General features: G+C 62.9%; 1 protein-coding gene across 3 annotated transcripts; it reads left to right on the top strand.

Annotated features, from left to right (window-relative positions):
* The first annotated feature begins 2,056 nt into the window (after positions 1–2,056).
* KIF3C (kinesin family member 3C) lies at positions 2,057–16,895 on the top strand. Of its 3 annotated transcripts, none has more exons than XR_009277129.1 (9): positions 2,057–3,542; positions 9,127–9,228; positions 9,301–9,423; positions 9,525–9,643; positions 10,929–11,045; positions 11,333–11,441; positions 12,566–12,741; positions 13,515–16,038; positions 16,874–16,895. XR_009277129.1 is itself a non-coding variant. In XM_058834277.1 (8 exons), exons 1-8 carry the CDS (start codon positions 2,130–2,132, stop codon positions 13,606–13,608), a joined length of 2,253 nt encoding a protein of 750 aa, XP_058690260.1. In that variant the 5' UTR covers positions 2,057–2,129; the 3' UTR covers positions 13,609–16,093. The 3 variants fall into 3 exon arrangements, 1 of the variants encoding a protein (XP_058690260.1); XR_009277128.1 differs by lacking the exon at positions 16,874–16,895 and having other exon boundaries at positions 13,515–15,508; positions 15,593–16,058; XM_058834277.1 differs by lacking the exon at positions 16,874–16,895 and having other exon boundaries at positions 13,515–16,093.
* Positions 16,896–17,467: the final 572 nt, after the last annotated feature.

Genomic DNA, 17,467 nt, shown 5'->3' with positions numbered 1-17,467 from the left:
CAGGGCCTTGGAGGGGAGCCAGGATGTGGGGCCCGCAGTGGGGACAGCACCATCAGCTCTGTGCTGTGCCATGGGGACTGTCCCCACCCACGGCTCTGCCCCTGACAGGGCCCAACTGCCGCGGCCTGTGGATGGCCCTTTCCCTGGAAAGGGCAGGCAAGGAAAGATGGCCCCAGCCGTGACCCCCTGCTCAGCCCCTCTTGTCCCCCCATCCCATTCTCTACCTCCTCCATCTTCCCATTACTCCTTTCAGCCCTCTCCATAACACCCTCCATCCCCTCCGTTTTCCTTCCATCCCTCCACCCTTTGACTCCACCCCCAATTGCCTCCTCCCTCTATTGCCCCCTCCGTTTGTTACCCTCCCCATCACCTCCATCAATCCATCCATCCCCCTTCACCATCCCTGTCATCCTCCCTCCACCCCTCCTTCCATCACTGCTGCATCCTCCCTCCCACCCCTCCTCCCCTGAAGCTTCCATCCCCCTTCACCCTCCCCATCATCTTCTCCATCCTCCACTTGCCCCGTCCATTGTTCCTCCATCCCCTCCATCTCCCCTCCATCCCTGCTGCATCTCCCTCCCACTTTCCTCCCTCACACCCTCCTTTGTCCCCTGGTCCCCCTCCATGGCTGGGGCTGTGCCTTTGGGGAGGGGACAGTCCCTGCCTGGGAACTCCTCCTGGAGCCGGAGGACTGGGATAGCGCCAGGCAGGCCTGTGTATGGCAGCAAATAGCCTAATTAATTGATTATGGGATAATCTCTGGTTCCGGGGAAGGAACGGGTGGCTGCTCAGACTCGATTAACCACAAGAATGTTTAATCTCACCCGCAGCCCCGTAAGGCGTCAGGATTATTCCCACTGTGAGCCATGCCCGGCTGCAAGGGGACACAGAGCCTGGGACAGCCCCAAACACCAGGGTGACCCTGCCCCGGCCCCACAGGGATGGGATGGGACGGGATGGGATGGGATGGGATGGGGGTTTATCCCTGTGCTGGCTGCCAAGTCCAAGGAAAGAGCTTTGTCCCAGTCAGTGCTGGGACTGGGCATCTCCTGCTTCTTCTGCCTCTGTCCTGCATTCCAGTCCCACATCCCTGATCCCCCATCACGGACCCTGCACCCTGCTTCCCACATCCCAGTCCTGCATCCCGCATCTTGCATTCCACAAAAGTACTCTCCATCACACACACAAATCCTGCATCCTGCATTCTGCAACCCACATCCCGTATCCCACATCCCAGACCTGCATCTTTCATCCTCAATCCTTCATCTGGAATCCTTCATCCTGCATTCCACTCCTGCATTCCAATGCAGCATCGCATCCCAGAATCTCAGTCCTGCATTCCAGTGCAGCATCCCAGCACTGGACCCCAGTACTGCATCCTTCATCCCACATCCCAGTCCTGCATTCCAGTGCAGCATCCCAGTCCTACATTCCAATCCTTTGTTCTACATCCCAGTCCTGCATCCTTCATCCCATATCCCAGTCCTGCATCCTGCATTCCATTCCTGCATTTTCGATCCCATATCACAATCCTGCATTCTGTGTCCTGCATCCTAATCCTGCATCCCAGCCCTTCCAGGCAGACCTGTATCCTTCACCCTACATCCTAATCCCGCATTCCAATGCCGCATCCTTCACCCAGCATCCCAATCCCACACGCTGGTTCTGCATTCCAATGCAGCATCCCGGTCCTGCATCCTTCATTCCGCACCCTGTTCCTGCCCCCGAGCGCCGCATCCCGAGCACGGCCGCGGCACAAAGGCCGCACTACAGCTCCCGGCGTGCCCGGGGGAACCGGCGGCGCTCCCGCCTGCGGCTGCGGGAGCGCGGCCGCGGGAGCGCGCTCGGGGGCGCGGGCGCGGCCGGGAGCGCGCACCAATCGCGGCGCGGCCGCGCCCCGGCCCGGCCCGCCCCGCCCGCCCCATCCCCGCACCGGGCGGGGCGCAGCGGCCGCGCTGCCATGAGCGAGCGCCCGGCGGGGCCGCCCCGCCGCGCCCCGGCCGCCCGCGCCCCCCGCCCCGGCCCCGCCCGCTCCGCCCCGGCCCCGGCCCCAGCCCCGGGGATGCCGCGGGGGCGGCGCGGCTGAGCCCCCCAGCCCCGCTGCGCCGCCGGCCCCGCCCGCCGCCGCCATGGCCGGTAAGCCCCGCAGCGGCTGCGAGGCGCTCCGGGTGGTGGCCCGGTGCCGGCCCATGAGCCGGCGGGAGGAGGCGGCGGGATACGAGCGCGTCCTGGAGCTGGACGTGAAGCTGGGCCAGGTGAGCATCCGCAACCCCCGCGCCGCCCCCGGGGAGCTGCCCAAGACCTTCACCTTCGACGCCGTGTACGACGCCAGCTCCAAGCAGGCCGACCTCTACGACGAGACGGTGCGGCCGCTCATCGACTCGGTGCTGCAGGGCTTCAATGGCACCGTCTTCGCCTATGGCCAGACCGGCACCGGCAAGACCTACACCATGCAGGGCGCCTGGGCGGAGCCGGAGAAGCGCGGCATCATCCCCAGCGCCTTCGAACACATCTTCACCCACATCTCCCGCTCACAGAACCAGCAGTACCTGGTGAGGGCCTCGTACCTGGAGATCTACCAGGAGGAGATCAGGGACCTCCTCGCCAAGGACCAGAGCAAGAAGCTGGAGCTGAAGGAGAACCCCGAGACCGGTGTGTACATCAAAGACCTTTCCTCCTTCGTGACCAAGAACGTCAAGGAGATCGAGCACGTGATGAACCTGGGCAGCCAAACGCGCTCCGTGGGCAGCACCAACATGAACGAGCACAGCTCGCGCTCCCACGCCATCTTCCTGATCACCATCGAGTGCAGCGAGACGGGGCCAGACGGCGAGGAGCACATCCGCGTGGGCAAGCTCAACCTCGTGGACCTGGCCGGCAGCGAGCGCCAGAACAAAATGGGGGCCCACGGAGAGCGCCCCAAGGAAGCCTCCAAGATCAACCTCTCCCTCTCGGCCCTGGGCAACGTCATCTCGGCGCTGGTGGACGGCCGGAGCACGCACATCCCCTACCGGGACTCCAAGCTCACCCGCCTGCTGCAGGACTCCCTTGGGGGCAATGCCAAGACAATCATGGTGGCCACCTTGGGCCCGGCCTCCCACAGCTACGACGAGAGCCTCTCCACCCTCAGGTTCGCCAACAGGGCCAAGAACATCAAGAACAAGCCCCGGGTGAACGAGGACCCCAAGGACACCTTGCTGCGCGAGTTTCAGGAGGAGATCGTCCGGCTGAAAGCCCAGCTGGAGAAACGTGGGATGCTGGGGAAGAAGAGGAGAAGGAGCAGCCGGAGGAAGAAGGCAATGGATGGAGAGGGCACCGTGGACAATGAAGGGGAGGATGAGAATGAGGATGGCCTGGAGAAGAACATGGAGAATTACTTGAAGGAGCAGAAGGAGAGGCTGGAAGAGGAGAAAGCCGCTATCCAGGACGACCACAGCCTGGTGAGTGAGGAGAAGCAGAAGCTGCTCCAGGAGAAGGAGAAGATGATAGAGCACCTGCGGAGGGAGCAGGAGGCCACGGAGCTGTTGGCCATCAAGTACAAGGTTCGTGTTGCCACACGTGGTCACAAATGGGGCTGGGGTACCTACTGTGCCCCCAGCCCCCCATGTGGAGTGGGAATGGATCCCAAGCAGGGGCCTGGGGGAGGTGCCCACCACGGTGCACAGCAAGGGGACCTCCCAAGCAAGGTGTTTGGGCAGGGTCCCCAAGGGCAGCCCCAGGCTCCGGCATGGGACTGGGCTGGGGTGGCCCTCAGACCTGTGTGGGGACACTGCGTGGGGCGGGAGGGAAGGGCCATGGGGGACTGGGTCACTGGTGGCACCAGTGTGCTGTGCTCAGCTCTTGTCCCCTTCGGCACAACAAAGCAGCCTGTGTGGGAAGGGGGAGTGACGAGAGTGATGCTGCAGATTCGTCCCTGGTGGCCTCGGGAGTGAGCCCAGGGCTGGGGCTGGGGGCACGGTGCACCTACCCCCACCTGCCCCTGGTTCTGTGCAGCCCCTGGCTCCAGTGGGCTCTGTGGGGGCGAGCAGGGCTGTGAGCCGTGGCAGGGCCAGGGACCCCCATCCCCCTTCCCACCCCAAATCCTTCCTGGCACCCCAAGGCAGAGCAGGGTGGATGGGGGCACCACTGCTGGCTCCTCAGGGGTGCTCAGGGATCTGGTGCTGAGGGTGAGAGGGGCCACGGCAGCCTCAGCTGTGCTGAGGGTCTAGGGCTGCACCTCCCCCTGCCCCAGCCCTGCTCCTGTCCCCACTGAGCTGGGGGCTCCTGACCCCTGCCTGTGACAGCCATGGGGCCAGGAGCACGGTCCCAGCAGTGGGGAGGGAGCCCCAGCACCCTGACCCTCGGCATCACACTCAGCATGGCCCCACTGGCACAGCCCCTGTGGCACAGCCCTTCCGGCACCACGCTGGCCCAGATGTGGGGATGGGGCTGGAGCCCAGGCAGGGACCCCTTCGAGGGGAGCCAGGGCTGGGTGGGGGTCCAGCCCCTCTTCCACAGCCAGGGCCGTGTTTGTTGCAGCCTCAGGGACACGTGGCCGTGCCCAGGGATGTGTGATCATGCCCGGGGATGCGTGGCCGCGCCTGGATGCCTGCACGGAGACCGTGGGATCCCACTGGGACGTGCCCCTGGGGCAGAGCCGTGGCTGGCACAGCCGGTGTCCCGTGACGGGTGTCCCGTGACGGGTGTGCTGGCACAGCAGCATGCCTAGCACAGGGGTCTCTGCAGCCATCCCCCTGTGGCAGTGGGGTGCAGGTTGTGGGGTTCAGGTTGTGGGGTGCAGGCTGGGCTGGCAGCTGTCCAGCACAGCCTCCCTGTCTGGCACAGCAGGGCTGGCTCATTTCCACTGCGTGTCCTGGAACTGCTGAGTAACAAGGCAGGGCCGGAGGCGAGATGACACCACGTCCCCTTTGGTGGCCTTCGGAGGCGCTCCACACACAGGGACCCTCTGGCTGTGGGGGTACAGCAGAGAGGTGTCACCTCAGCGAGCAAAATCCCCCCTGTGCCAGAGGGGCACAGCCTGCTGTGACACTCACCCCGGTGGGCACTGCCCACGGGACACTGCGGAGACACTGGGTGGCCTCACGGTGCTCGTGGGCAGTGGGGCCGGGCAAGGAGCCAGTGGCTCCATGGTGACCGTGGCAAAGGCAGCTGAGGTGACAAGGGGACACGGGGTGCCCCCCACACCCACGGGTGACACTCTGCACCCCGTCCTGCTGTCACACTCGTGGGTGTGGGCTCTGCCTCTGCCACCCAGCTGGGAGCTCAGAGAGCTGGGCTCAGCCTGCCCCAGCTGATGTGCCTTTGGGCAGCCAGATGTGTTCCTGGATGCCCAAATGTGTTCCTGGATGCCCAAATGTGTTCCTGGATGCCCAGATGTGTGCCCAGGCAGAGGGGCTGTGCCACAGAGGAGCTGGGCACGGCGTGTGGGTGCTTTCCAACGGCTGTGCCGGGGGCTGAGGCCGAGGTCAGCGGGAGGGAAAGTGCTGGGAAGTTCTTTGGGTGCCGGAAATGAGTTCCTGGGAGAGGCTTAGTGCTAAAGGAGATTGGGAGTCTCTTCCTTAGAGAGAATAAATGCCCTGGCAGGGAGAAAACAGCGACACTGAGAAACCTCTTAATCTGGTGGGGATGGTGTCTGCAGGGGGCAGTTCTGTGGGAGGGGATGGCAGTGGGACCATCGTCCCAGCACCCACCTGGTCCCCTCCCTGCACCCCAGTGGGGTCCCAGGGGACACTCAGCCTCAGCAGGAGCAACTGGGACCAGGAACTGGGTTTGGAGGAGACGGGGTGAGGGGCCTGTGGCACCCCAGTGCCCCCAGCCCTGGCACAGGATGGCACAGGATCGGGTGGGGGGGCTGCCCTTGGGGGTCTGAGCCCCCAGCAGAACAGCCAGCCTGGGGCGCCCATCCAAAGGGAGAAAGGAGGAATCCTCAGGGTCAGGGGGGCTGGATGGGGCACCCATGGGGAGGCTGTGTCCCCACAGCACTGAAGGGGTTCACTGGGTGGGAGAGGTAGGAAGGCACAGCTCTGGGGGTGTCCCTGGCTGCTGGGGGCTGCTGGGGGCTGCTGGCACAGCTCTGGGGGTGTCCCTGGCTGCTGGGGGCTGCTGGGGGCTGCTGGCACAGCTCTGGGGGTGTCCCCTGGCTGCTGGGGGCTGCTGGGGGCTGCTGGCACAGCTCTGGGGATGTCCCTGGCTGCTGGGGGCTGCTGGCACAGCTCTGGGGGTGTCCCTGGGTTCCCCCAGAACCCACAATGTGCCCCCTGCACCCGGAAGGGGAAAAATGGGAGAAAATCATGGAAACAGAGCCTTGTCCCAGGCAGCTGTTGGTGGGGATGGGGCCACCGGTTTGTCAGAGCCCCCCACTCTATGCACGGCCCCTCCATGGAGACCCCTGCCCAGGGACACGTGACAGCAGCACCGTGACCACCGTGTGTGTCCCCCAGGGCTGGCAGCACCCTTGGGGTGGCCTGGTGGCCCCTCGGGGCTGTGGCCATGGCAGGGGGGAGGGCCAGGCCTGGTGAGGAGCGAGACCCTGGATTCGGGGCCAGAGGCACCTCAGGGGGGATGGCTGTGGGTGGCCACGGGCCCGTGGCACAGGGGACACTGCAGGGATGTGGCCAAGCTGGCTCTGGGAGGAGACAGGGATTGGTCACGCTGTGTGTGCTGTGTGGGGACATGGGGGGCTGGCCCTGCTGGTACAGCCGAGGGGACACGGGGACACAGGGACAGCTGGCACCGGAGCAGGGCTGCGGGCCACAGGTACACAAACAGTGTGTACAGAGACACACAGACACAGTGTTCACACACAGACACTCACACAAACAGTGTGCACACACACACAGACACACACAGACACTCACACAGTGCACACACACACACACACACACACAGTGCACACACACACAGTGTTCACACACACACACAGTGCACACACACACACACACAGTGCACACACACACACACAGTGCACACACACACACACACACACACACACACACAGTGCACACACACACACAGTGCACACACACACAGTGCACACACACACACACAGTGCACACACACACAGTACACACACAGTGCACACACACACACAGTGCACACACACACACACACACAGTGCACACACACACACACAGTGCACACACACACAGTGCACACACACACACACACAGTGCACACACACACACACAGTGCACACACACACAGTGCACACACACACACAGTGCACACACACACACACACAGTGCACACACACACACACAGTGCACACACACACAGTGCACACACACACAGTGCGCACACACACACACAGTGCACACACACACAGTGCACACACACACACACAGTGCACACACACACACACAGTGCACACACACACACACAGTGCACACACACACAGTGCACACACACACAGTGCGCACACACACACACAGTGCACACACACACAGTGCACACACACACACACACACAGTGCACACACACACAGTGCACACACACACACAGTGCACACACACACAGTGCACACACACACACAGTGCGCACACACACACACACAGTGCACACACACACAGAGACAAATATAAACACGCACACTGGGGCTGTGCATACGCAAACACAGACACAGAGGTGCGCAGGAGGTGTGCACACAAACACACTGCGTGTGTGCACTGCGTGTGTGTGTGCACTGTGTGTGCAGTGTGTGCACTGTGTGTGCAGTGTGTGTGTGTGTGTGCACTGTGTGTGTGTGTGCACTGTGTGTGTGTGCACTGTGTGTGTGTGTGTGCACTGTGTGTGTGTGCACTGTGTGTGTGTGCACTGTGTGTGTGTGTGCACTGTGTGTGTGTGTGCACTGCGTGTGTGTGTGCACTGTGTGTGCAGTGTGTGCAGTGTGTGTGTGTGTGTGCACTGTGTGTGTGTGCACATTCTGTGTGTGTGTACACTGTGTGTGTGTGTGCATTCCTACGGTGCAAGCAGCTGTTCACACCGCTGGATTCCCGGCTGTGCCCCGCTGGATTCCCGGCTGTGTGCCCCGCTGGATTCCCGGCTGTGTGCACCGCTGGATTCCCGGCTGTGCACCGCTGGATTCCCGGCTGTGCGGAAGGCAGGGCCCGGAGCAGCCTGGGCTCGGGGCTCCGGGAGGGGTCGCGGCAGCCGCACCCCCCCAGCCGCTGCTGCTGTGCCGGAGGTGCCGGGGCGGGCCCAGGCTGCCGGCTGCACATGGAATCGTGGGGTTGTGGGAGGAGCCCAACCATCCCCAGCCCTGCCCGGGCCACCACTGCCCTGTCCCCAAGTGCCACATCCACAGGGTTTTGAACCCCTGCAGGGATGGGGACCCCTGCCCTGGGCAGCTGTGCCAGGGCTAGAGAGCCCTTTCCATGCAGGAATTGTTCCCAGTATCCAATCTAATCGTGAACACTCCCACCTCCCATGGGGCAGGGATGGGAACAGGGAGCAGGGATGGGGACAGGGAGCAGGGATGGAGACAGGGAGCAGGGATGGGGACAGGGAGCAGGGATGGGGACAGGGAGCAGGGATGGGAACAGGGAGCAGGGATGGGAACAGGGAGCAGGGATGGGGACAGGGAGCAGGGATGGGGAGAGGGAGCAGGGATGGGAACAGGGAGCAGGGATGGGAACAGGGAGCAGGGATGGGGACAGGGAGCAGGGATGGGGACAGGGAGCAGGGATGGGAACAGGGAGCAGGGATGGGGACAGGGAGCAGGGATGGGGACAGGGAGCAGGGATGGGGACAGGGAGCAGGGATTGGAACAGGGAACAGAGATGGGGACAGGGAGCAGGGATGGGGACAGGGAGCAGGGATGGGGACAGGGAGCAGGGATGGGAACAGGGAGCAGGGATGGGAACAGGGAGCAGGGATGGGGACAGGGAGCAGGGATGGGGAGAGGGAGCAGGGATGGGAACAGGGAGCAGGGATGGGAACAGGGAGCAGGGATGGGGACAGGGAGCAGGGAGGGGGACAGGGAGCAGGGATGGGGACAGGGAGCAGGGAGGGGGACAGGGAGCAGGGATCAGGGTGACCATCCAGTGAGGCTGGCCTGGGGCAAAGCCCCACGGGTGGGGAGCCCTACCCTGACCCCCTGCCCCCCTGGGACCCCCCTGTCCCCTCCAGGCCATGGAGAGCAAGCTGCTCATCGGGGGCAGGACCATCGTGGACCACACCAACGAGCAGCAGAAGATGCTGGAGCTGAGGCGGCAGGAAATCGCCGAGCAGGTACCGGGGGGGTGACAGGGGGGTCCCGGGGCCGCTCCCCATCCCGGCTCCGACCGTGTCCCTGCGCCGCAGAAACGCCGGGAGCGCGAGATGCAGCAGGAGATGCTGCTGAGGGACGAGGAGACCATGGAGCTGCGGGAGACCTTCACGTCCCTGCAGCAGGAGGTGGAGATCAAAACCAAGAAGCTGAAGAAGGTGAGAGCATGTTGGGTGGGGACAGGGACAGGGCTGAGGATGTCCCTCCCCAGGGCTCCCTGGTCCCGGGTGCGGGGCTGAGGTGCCGCTCCCCCTCGCAGCTCTACGCCAAGCTCCAGGCTGTGAAGGCCGAGATCCAGGACCAGCACGACGAGTACATCCGTGTGCGCCAGGACCTGGAGGAGGCCCAGAACGAGCAGACGAGGGAGCTGAAGCTCAAGTAGGTGTTTGTGAGGTGCTTGGGGGTCCCCAGGGTCCGGGTGGCTCTGAGGAACTGGGTGTGCACAGCTGAGGTGGGGGGCTCAGAGCAGGGCTGGGGGCTCAGGGGCTCAGAGTAGGGCTGGGGGCTCAGAACAGAGCTGGGGGCCTCAGAGCAGGGCTGGGGGGCTCAGAGCAGGGCTGGGGGGCTCAGAGCAGAGCTGGGGGGCTCAGAGCAGGGCTGGGGGGCTCAGGGCTCAGAGCAGGGCTGGGGGGGCTCAGGGCTCAGAGCAGGGCTGGGGGGCTCAGAGCAGGGCTGGGGGGCTCAGAGCAGAGCTGGGGGGCTCAGAGCAGGGCTGGGGGGCTCAGAGTGGGGGTAGGACTGCAGGGACTGACCCCACCCAGAGACAGGGACAGCCAGGGCCTGCCCAGCTCTCAGTGGTGGCACCAGGTGTGGTCCCTGGGAGCTGTGTGCTGGGTCAGTCCAGGGGGTGTCCAAGCACGGCTGAGAAAGGGGAAAAGCTGGGAAATGTTCCAGGAGAAACCCTGGCTGTGGCTGAACCTGGGAGGTGGCAGTGGTGGCCGGGGGCAAGCGACTCCCAAGGGCACCTGGTGACCTGCTGGGCCCCCACACTGTCCTGGGAGGGACAGCAGCTCTGCAGGACTCGGGTGACCCCAGCTCTGCTGGCACCGGCAGAGTTTTCCCTCCGGGAGCCTCCCACGGCTGCAGCTGCTGCTCCACCGCCCCCGGGGGTTTGTTCTCCCTTCAAACACTCCTCTCTTTCAGAGTCTGTAACCCCCCCAGATATTTATAAGCACTTCAGCATTTTCAGGGTGGAACAGTTTCACTCCAAACAATTCCATCTCCAGCTTTGCCCCTTTTCTCCTCCGACATGGTTCTGGCTGGAAGCCACAGCTCACTGATGCAACTTGTTGTCTCAAAACAGTTTTTGACAGCTGCTCAACTTGCCCCAAAAACATGGGAAGAGAGATTCCCTCTGGGGTCCACTTGGCATCGTTGAGCTTTCCTTGATTTTCAGAGGGAGCAGACATGGGAGGAGAGGAGGGAAGGGGTCCTGGTCCTGCCTGGAGCTCCAGAGCTGCCAGGGCTCCTCTCTGATGCCCGTCCTCTCCTGCCTCTCCCTTCACTGTGGCTGCATCTATTGCTTCAACCTCTCCACTTCCATCCCATTTTCATCTCTGGGTGTTTCTTCTCCCTGTGATGTCTCCTCCTCTTCCTGCCTTTCCTCTGGCTGTTTTCTGTCTCCTGTCACATTAACTCCTTCCTCTCCTGCTCCTTCCCTCAGGTACTTGATCATCGAGAACTTCATCCCTCCTGAGGAGAAGAACAAGATCATGAACCGCCTGTACTTCGACAGCGATGAGGACCAGTGGAAATTCCAGCCGCTGGTTCCCACCGGAGGGTACGTCCCTCTGTCCCTGTGTCCCTGTCCTTGTGTCCCTGTCCCCATCCCTGTGTCCCTGTTCCCATCCCTCTGTCCCTGTCCCCATCCCTGTGTCCCTGTCCGTGCCAATGCTCCCGAGTGGCCCCAGGGCTGGGGTGTCTGGGACTCCTGTAGGTTCCCATGGGTGGGAATCCCCTCCAAGCCCAGCCCCATGGGAAGGGCCGCCCTTCCCTCGCCGACGCAGCTCCCTCGGTCCCCTGGGACGCGGCGCTGTCGGGTGACGTTCCCCGCTCCGTGTGCTCCAGGAACAGCTCCCAGATGAAGAGGCGACCGACCTCCGCCGTGGGCTACAAGAGACCCATCAGCCAGTACGCCCGGGTGGCCATGGCCAGGAGATCCCACCCACGCTTCCGGGTACGTGAGGGGACCCTGGGGTGTGCCAGGGGCTGGGAAGGTGTTGGATAAATGGGATGGATGGATGATGGATGGATGGATGGATGATGGATGGATGATGGATGGATGGATGATGGATGATGGATGGATGGATGGATGATGGATGATGGATGGATGATGGATGGATGGATGGATGATGGATGGATGGATGGATGGATGATGGATGATGGATGGATGGATGGATGGATGATGGATGATGGATGGATGGATGATGGAAGGATGGATGATGGATGGATGGATGGATGATGGATGATGGATGATGGATGGATGATGGATGATGGATGGATGGATGATGGAAGGATGGATGGATGATGGAGGAATGGATGGATGGATGGATGGATGGATGGATGGATGGATGGATGGATGGATGATGGATGGATGATGGATGGATGATGGATGGATGGATGATGGATGATGGATGGATGATGGATGGATGATGGATGATGGATGGATGATGGATGGATGATGGATGGATGATGGATGATGGATGGATGATGGATGGATGGATGATGGATGGATGGATGATGGATGGATGATGGATGATGGATGATGGATGGATGGATGATGGATGATGGATGATGGATGGATGGATGATGGATGGATGGATGGATGATGGATGGATGGATGATGGATGGATGGATGGATGATGAATGATGGATGGATGGATGGATGATGGATGATGGATGATTGATGGATTGATGGATGGATGATGGATGGATGATGGATGGATGGATGATGGATGGATGGATGGATGGATGGATGGATGGATGGATGGATGCAGAGCTAGAGGTGGATGGATGAAGGCAGTGAGTGGATGGGTGGAGGGATGGATAACACTGGGAGAGAAGCTGGAGTAAACAAGCTCCTGAGATCTGGGATATGCCAGTTCAAGCTCCCAGCTTTATCCTCCCAGCTCCAGTCTTGGAGCTCCTGGCTCTGTGGCTCTGGCAGCTGCTGCCATTGGAAAGGACGGGGCTGCTGAGCTCTGGGAGAGCCAGAGCAGAGCCCTGAGCCCAGAGCAGCAGCTGCCCCGGCAGCGTGGCTCACCAGAGCTGGTGACTCCCATGTCACCATGCCCTGGGCAGGCTGAGAACATCATGTTCCTGGAGCTGGACCTGTCCCCCCCGGCCATCTTTGAGTTTGAGCGCAGCAGGGACCCGGCGGAGCAGGACCCGCGGGCGCTGCACCTGGAGAGGCTGATGCACCTGGACAGTCTCCTGGAGCGGCCGGCGGCCTCCCGCGTGCGCAAATCCCGCTCCTGGTGAGTGCCCAGCACCTGCTGTGGGGAGCCACTGGGGCTTGGGGCAGGCACAGGAGTCACAGCAGAGCTGGAAAGGCCCCGTCCCAGCGGGGCTGAGCCCGGCCCTGAGCTGCTGGCTGTGGGCAGAGTTGGGAATGCTGATGTGGAACAGCATCGTGTGGAGCTCTGTGCAGGAGGGACGTGGAGCTGCTGGAGAGAGCCCAGAGGAACTGGGAGCTGCTCCATGGAGCCCTTCCCCTCTGGAGCCAGGCTGGGAGAGCTGGGGGTGCTCACCTGGAGGAGGATCCAGGGAGAGCTCAGAGCCCCTTGCAGGGCCCAAAGGGGCTCCAGGAGAGCTGGGGAGGGACGGGGGCAAGGGCTGGAGGGACAGGAGCCAGGGAATGGCTCCCAGTGGCAGAGGGCAGGGCTGGATGGGATTTGGGGCAGGAATTATTCCCTGGCAGGGTGGGCAGGCCCTGGCACAGGGTGCCCAGAGCAGCTGGGGCTGCCCCTGGATCCCTGGCAGTGCCCAAGGCCAGGCTGGACACTGGGACAGTGGGAGGTGTCCCTGCCATGGCAGGGGTGGCACTGGATGAGTTGTAAGATCTCCCCAAGCCAAACTATTCCATGATTCCATGATATTCCTGTATCCCAGACCCGAGGTATCCTCCCACCCAGCAAGGGCTGCCCTTTAGTGCTGCCTGCACAGCAAATGGCCAGGAAAGGGGCTGGATTTTGGGGAGGGGGGCAAGGAACAGCAGGGCAGCAGACCCAGAGTGTCTCTGTGTCCCCAGGTGCCAGACGCCGCGGTCGCTGCCGTCCTCCACCACCCACGTGTCCCTCGCCTCCAGCTCCCCGTGCTCCGCCCCAGTGCCGGCCCAGGAGTGACGGCCCGGACGTCCCGGACTGAGTCCCCGAGGGGGGCCCGGCCCAGCGGCCCCAGCTCGTCCTGCTCCTCAGCTACTTTGTGTGTGTTTGTGAGACACGGACGGCCCCGGGCCAGGGTGGCTGCCCCTCCCTCCCTCCTCCTCCTCCTCCTCCCCTTCCTCCGCCCCCCTGATCCGGATCTGTCACTTTATTTATTTAACCTATTTATTTATGGAGCGGGTGACGCGCGGAGCCGGGATTTGCGCTCGGACTGATGGACATCCAGGCTGGCAGCGGGCAGCCCAAAGCCCGGGTTTGCCCAGCTGCCAGCCCTCCCCACAGCGCCTGGCACGGGGCTGGGCAGGGGACAGCACCCTGGCACAGGGCTGGGCAGAGGGACACCACCAGGACACCGCTCCATCCGGGCAGGAGGGGTGTGGGTCCCTCTCCAGGGGTTTTGGCAGAAGCTGAAGCTGCCCTGGCCCCTGGAGCCGGCTTTGCTTTGCTGGATCCAGGGAATTTGGAGATTTCTGCATGGATTGGGAGACTTTGTGGTGGCAGCGCCTTGTCAGAGTCCCCCAGTGGGACTCCCTAACACTGGTGGCAGCAGGGACACCTCACCGGGCACGGCTGTCACTCCAGGAGCACCAGCTCCGTCCACAGGGCTTGCAGAGTCACCAGACCAAGTCACCCCAAGGGCAGGGCTTTGTCCACCTGTGCCACGCTCTGGAGATGGCCCCACCGAGGTTCCTGGGGCTGTGCAGCTCCTGACAGCACAAGAGGTGGAAATCTCCTTCCAGCGCCCCTCCAAAGTCACGGGCAGTGCCTGCGGAACTCCGGCCTGAGAGGCTCCATCCTGCAGCGGAGGAATGTGGGACAAGGAGGTGACAGCCAGGGCAGCGATGGCATCGCTGTCCCCTGGGCAATGGCACATGGAGGTCACCTCTGTCACCCCCTGCTTGGGACAAACTTCCTGGTGGGTTGTGAGGAGTGGGTGTGAAATGGTGATGGGTAAGAGGGGGAAGCCACCAGGACTCTGGGGACTGAGTGCAGTCTGCAGGCGCTGCCCCGGCAGCTGCAGGCACGGGGACAGCGCTCGGTGTTCCTGCGGGACACGGCTCTCCATGGAGGGAAGCTGGTGAACGTCCTGGCAGTGCCAGGCCAGCAGCTGTGGTGTCCCTGGGATGGTGGAGGTGGGGACATCCCCGTGTTTGAGGAGATCCTTATGGATGAGGGAGCGACCCCTGGCTCTCCTGGGAGGAGATGGGGCAGCGAAGGGCCGGGCAGGGAGGGCAGGTCAGAGAGGATTGCAGGTAGGGAATGTCCTCTGGCAACAAGGAGAATTCCTTCACAGAATGGAGGAGGTTCAAGGGACCCTGGAGCTCAGCCAGTCCCTGGAGCACGTTACTCAGGGCTGTCTGGGTGGGTTTGGAAGCTCCTGAGGAGGAGGAAGGAGGCTCCAGGACTGCTCTGGGCTCACTGTTCTTTGCTGTTGGACTGGTCCCTGCTCCCCTCACTGGCTCCTGCACTCAGGACAGGGGTGAGGGAGGGTCAGGGAGCAAGGCACAGGCACAGAATGGGAACATCCAGAGGGAACCAGGAGCTGTGCCAAGCTCAGAGCCAGGCAGGTCCCACAGCAGCCGTGTCCCATCCACAGGTGGCTGTGCTGGGCCATCCACTGCCCATCCCTGCACTGCCACAGGGGATCTTCTCCCCTTCCCATCCAATGCTGTCCCGCCTCGAGCTCTCCATCATCCCCTCTGCTCCCCTTCCCATTCCCATCTGTGCCCCAGAACACCCCCTGGCCCTCCAGACTCCGGCCCCTTCTCCCCAGGCCGGCTCCTGGCTCGGGGATGCCTCGGGAAGCTGTAGCTTGCTCCAAGGGCTGAGCCCCCTCCCTCTGGCACAGATCTGCCCACAGGTACCCCCTGCAGCCAGGGGTGTCCGAGGGTATCCCCCACAGGTACCCCCTGCAGCCAGGGGTGTCCGAGGGTATCCCCCACAGGTACCCCCTGCAGCCAGGGGTGTCCGAGGGCATCCGCTGTTCCTGTGTCACCATCCTGTCCCTGCCATGGCAGGGGTGGAACTGGATAAGCTTTAAAGTCCCTTCCAGCCCAAACCAGTCTGGGATTCCCTGGTTCTTTGAAACAGTGGCTGGCAGAGCTGGCTCATTACTTAATTTCCAGGAAAACTCTGGGAGTCAGGCTCAGGAAGCACAGACTCAGAATTTCTGAGGAGAAGCTCGGGGGGCTTGCAGGAATAGAATTTCCTCCCTTGTTTTCCAGCAGTCCCAGTTCCCATTCGGTGGATCAGCAGCTTGTGGAGCCCCAGAGTGATGAACCAGTGACTTTCTCTTGCCTCCATTCTCACCCAGGGTGTGGGAAACAGCTCAGGAGCTGAGGGTGTCCTCATCCCCCGGCTTGCCAAGGGCCAGGGAGCATCCCAGGAATGGTGGCTGTGCCCAGGGGAGGGTGGCTGTGTCCCATGAAGGGTGGCTGTGTCCCAGGGAAGGGTGACTGTGTCCCAGGGAAGGGTGGCTGTGTCCCAGGGAAGGGTGGCTGTGCCCAGGGAAGGGTGGCTCTGTCCCTGTAAGGGTGGCTCTGTCCCATGGAAGGGTGGCTGTGTCCCAGGGAAGGGTGGCTGTGTCCCAGGGAAGGGTGGCTCTGTCCCATGGAAGGGTGGCTGTGCCCAGGGAAGGGTGGCTGTGTCCCATGGAAGGGTGGCTGTGTCCCATGGAAGGGTGGCTGTGTCCAGGGGAGGGTGGCTGTGTCCCAGGAAGGGTGGCTGTGCCCAGGGAAGGGTGGCTGTGCCCAGGGAAGGGTGGCTGTGTCCAGGGAAGGGTGGCTGTGCCCAGGGAAGGGTGGCTGTGTCCCAGGGAAGGGTGGCTGTGTCCCTGTAAGGGTGGCTGTGCCCAGGGGAGGGTGGCTGTGTCCCAGGGAAGGGTGGCTGTATCCAGGGAAGGGTGGCTGTGTCCCAGGGAATGGTGGCTGTGCCCAGGGAAGGGTGGCTGTGTCCCAGGGAAGGGTGGCTGTGCCCAGGAAGGGTGGCTGTGTCCCAGGGGAGGGTGGCTGTGCCCAGGAAGGGTGGCTGTGTCCCAGGGAAGGGTGGCTGTGCCCAGGGGAGGGTGGCTGTGTCCCATGGAAGGGTGGCTGTGTCCAGGGGAGGGTGACTGTGTCCCAGGAAAGGGTGGCTGTGCCCAGGGGAGGGTGGCTGTGCCCAGGGAAGGGTGGCTGTGTCCCAGGGAAGGGTGGCTGTGCCCAGGAAGGGTGGCTGTGTCCCTGTAAAGGTGGCTGTGTCCCAGGGAAGGGTGGCTGTGTCCCTTTAAGGGTGGCTCTGTCCCAGGGGAGGGTGACTGTGTCCCAGGGAAGGGTGGTTGTGTCCCAGGGAAGGGTGGCTGTGCCCAGGGAAGGGTGGCTCTGTCCCAGGGAAGGGTGGCTCTGTCCCAGGGAAGGGTGGCTGTGTCCCAGGGAAGGGTGGCTGTGCCCAGGGGAGGGTGGCTGTGCCCAGGGAAGGGTGGCTCTGTCCCATGGAAGGGTGGCTGTGCCCAGGGGAGGGCGGCTGTGTCCCAGGAAGGGTGGCTGTGTCCCAGGAAGGTTGGTTGTGCCCATGGGAGAGTGGCTGTGCCCAGGGAAGGGTGGCTGTGTCCCAGGGAAGGGTGGCTGTGTCCCTGTAAGGGTGGCTGTGTCCCAGGGAAGGGTGGCTGTGTCCCAGGGAAGGGTGGCTGTGTCCCAGGGAAGGGTGGCTGTGTCCCAGGGGAGGGTGACTGTGTCCCAGGAAGGTTGGTTGTGCCCATGGGAGAGTGGCTGTGCCCAGGGAAGGGTGGCTGTGTCCCAGGGAAGGGTGGCTGTGTCCCTGTAAGGGTGGCTGTGTCCCAGGGAAG

This window comes from Poecile atricapillus, chromosome 3 (genome assembly GCF_030490865.1).
Source record: "Poecile atricapillus isolate bPoeAtr1 chromosome 3, bPoeAtr1.hap1, whole genome shotgun sequence".
NCBI classification, from domain to species: domain Eukaryota; kingdom Metazoa; phylum Chordata; class Aves; order Passeriformes; family Paridae; genus Poecile; species Poecile atricapillus.
Note: the sequence above shows the minus strand (reverse complement) of the source record. Positions and strands in the feature narration are given on the sequence as shown.

Excerpts from the sequence above, each read along its gene's own strand:
- KIF3C (XM_058834277.1), top strand. The coding sequence starts at position 2,130 with ATGGCCGGTAAGCCCCGCAGCGGCTGCGAGGCGCTCCGGGTGGTGGCC. Across the intron at positions 9,424-9,524 it reads AAACCAAGAAGCTGAAGAAG|CTCTACGCCAAGCTCCAGGC; the intron begins GTGAGAGCATGT and ends TCCCCCTCGCAG. Across the intron at positions 11,046-11,332 it reads CCGCTGGTTCCCACCGGAGG|GAACAGCTCCCAGATGAAGA; the intron begins GTACGTCCCTCT and ends CGTGTGCTCCAG.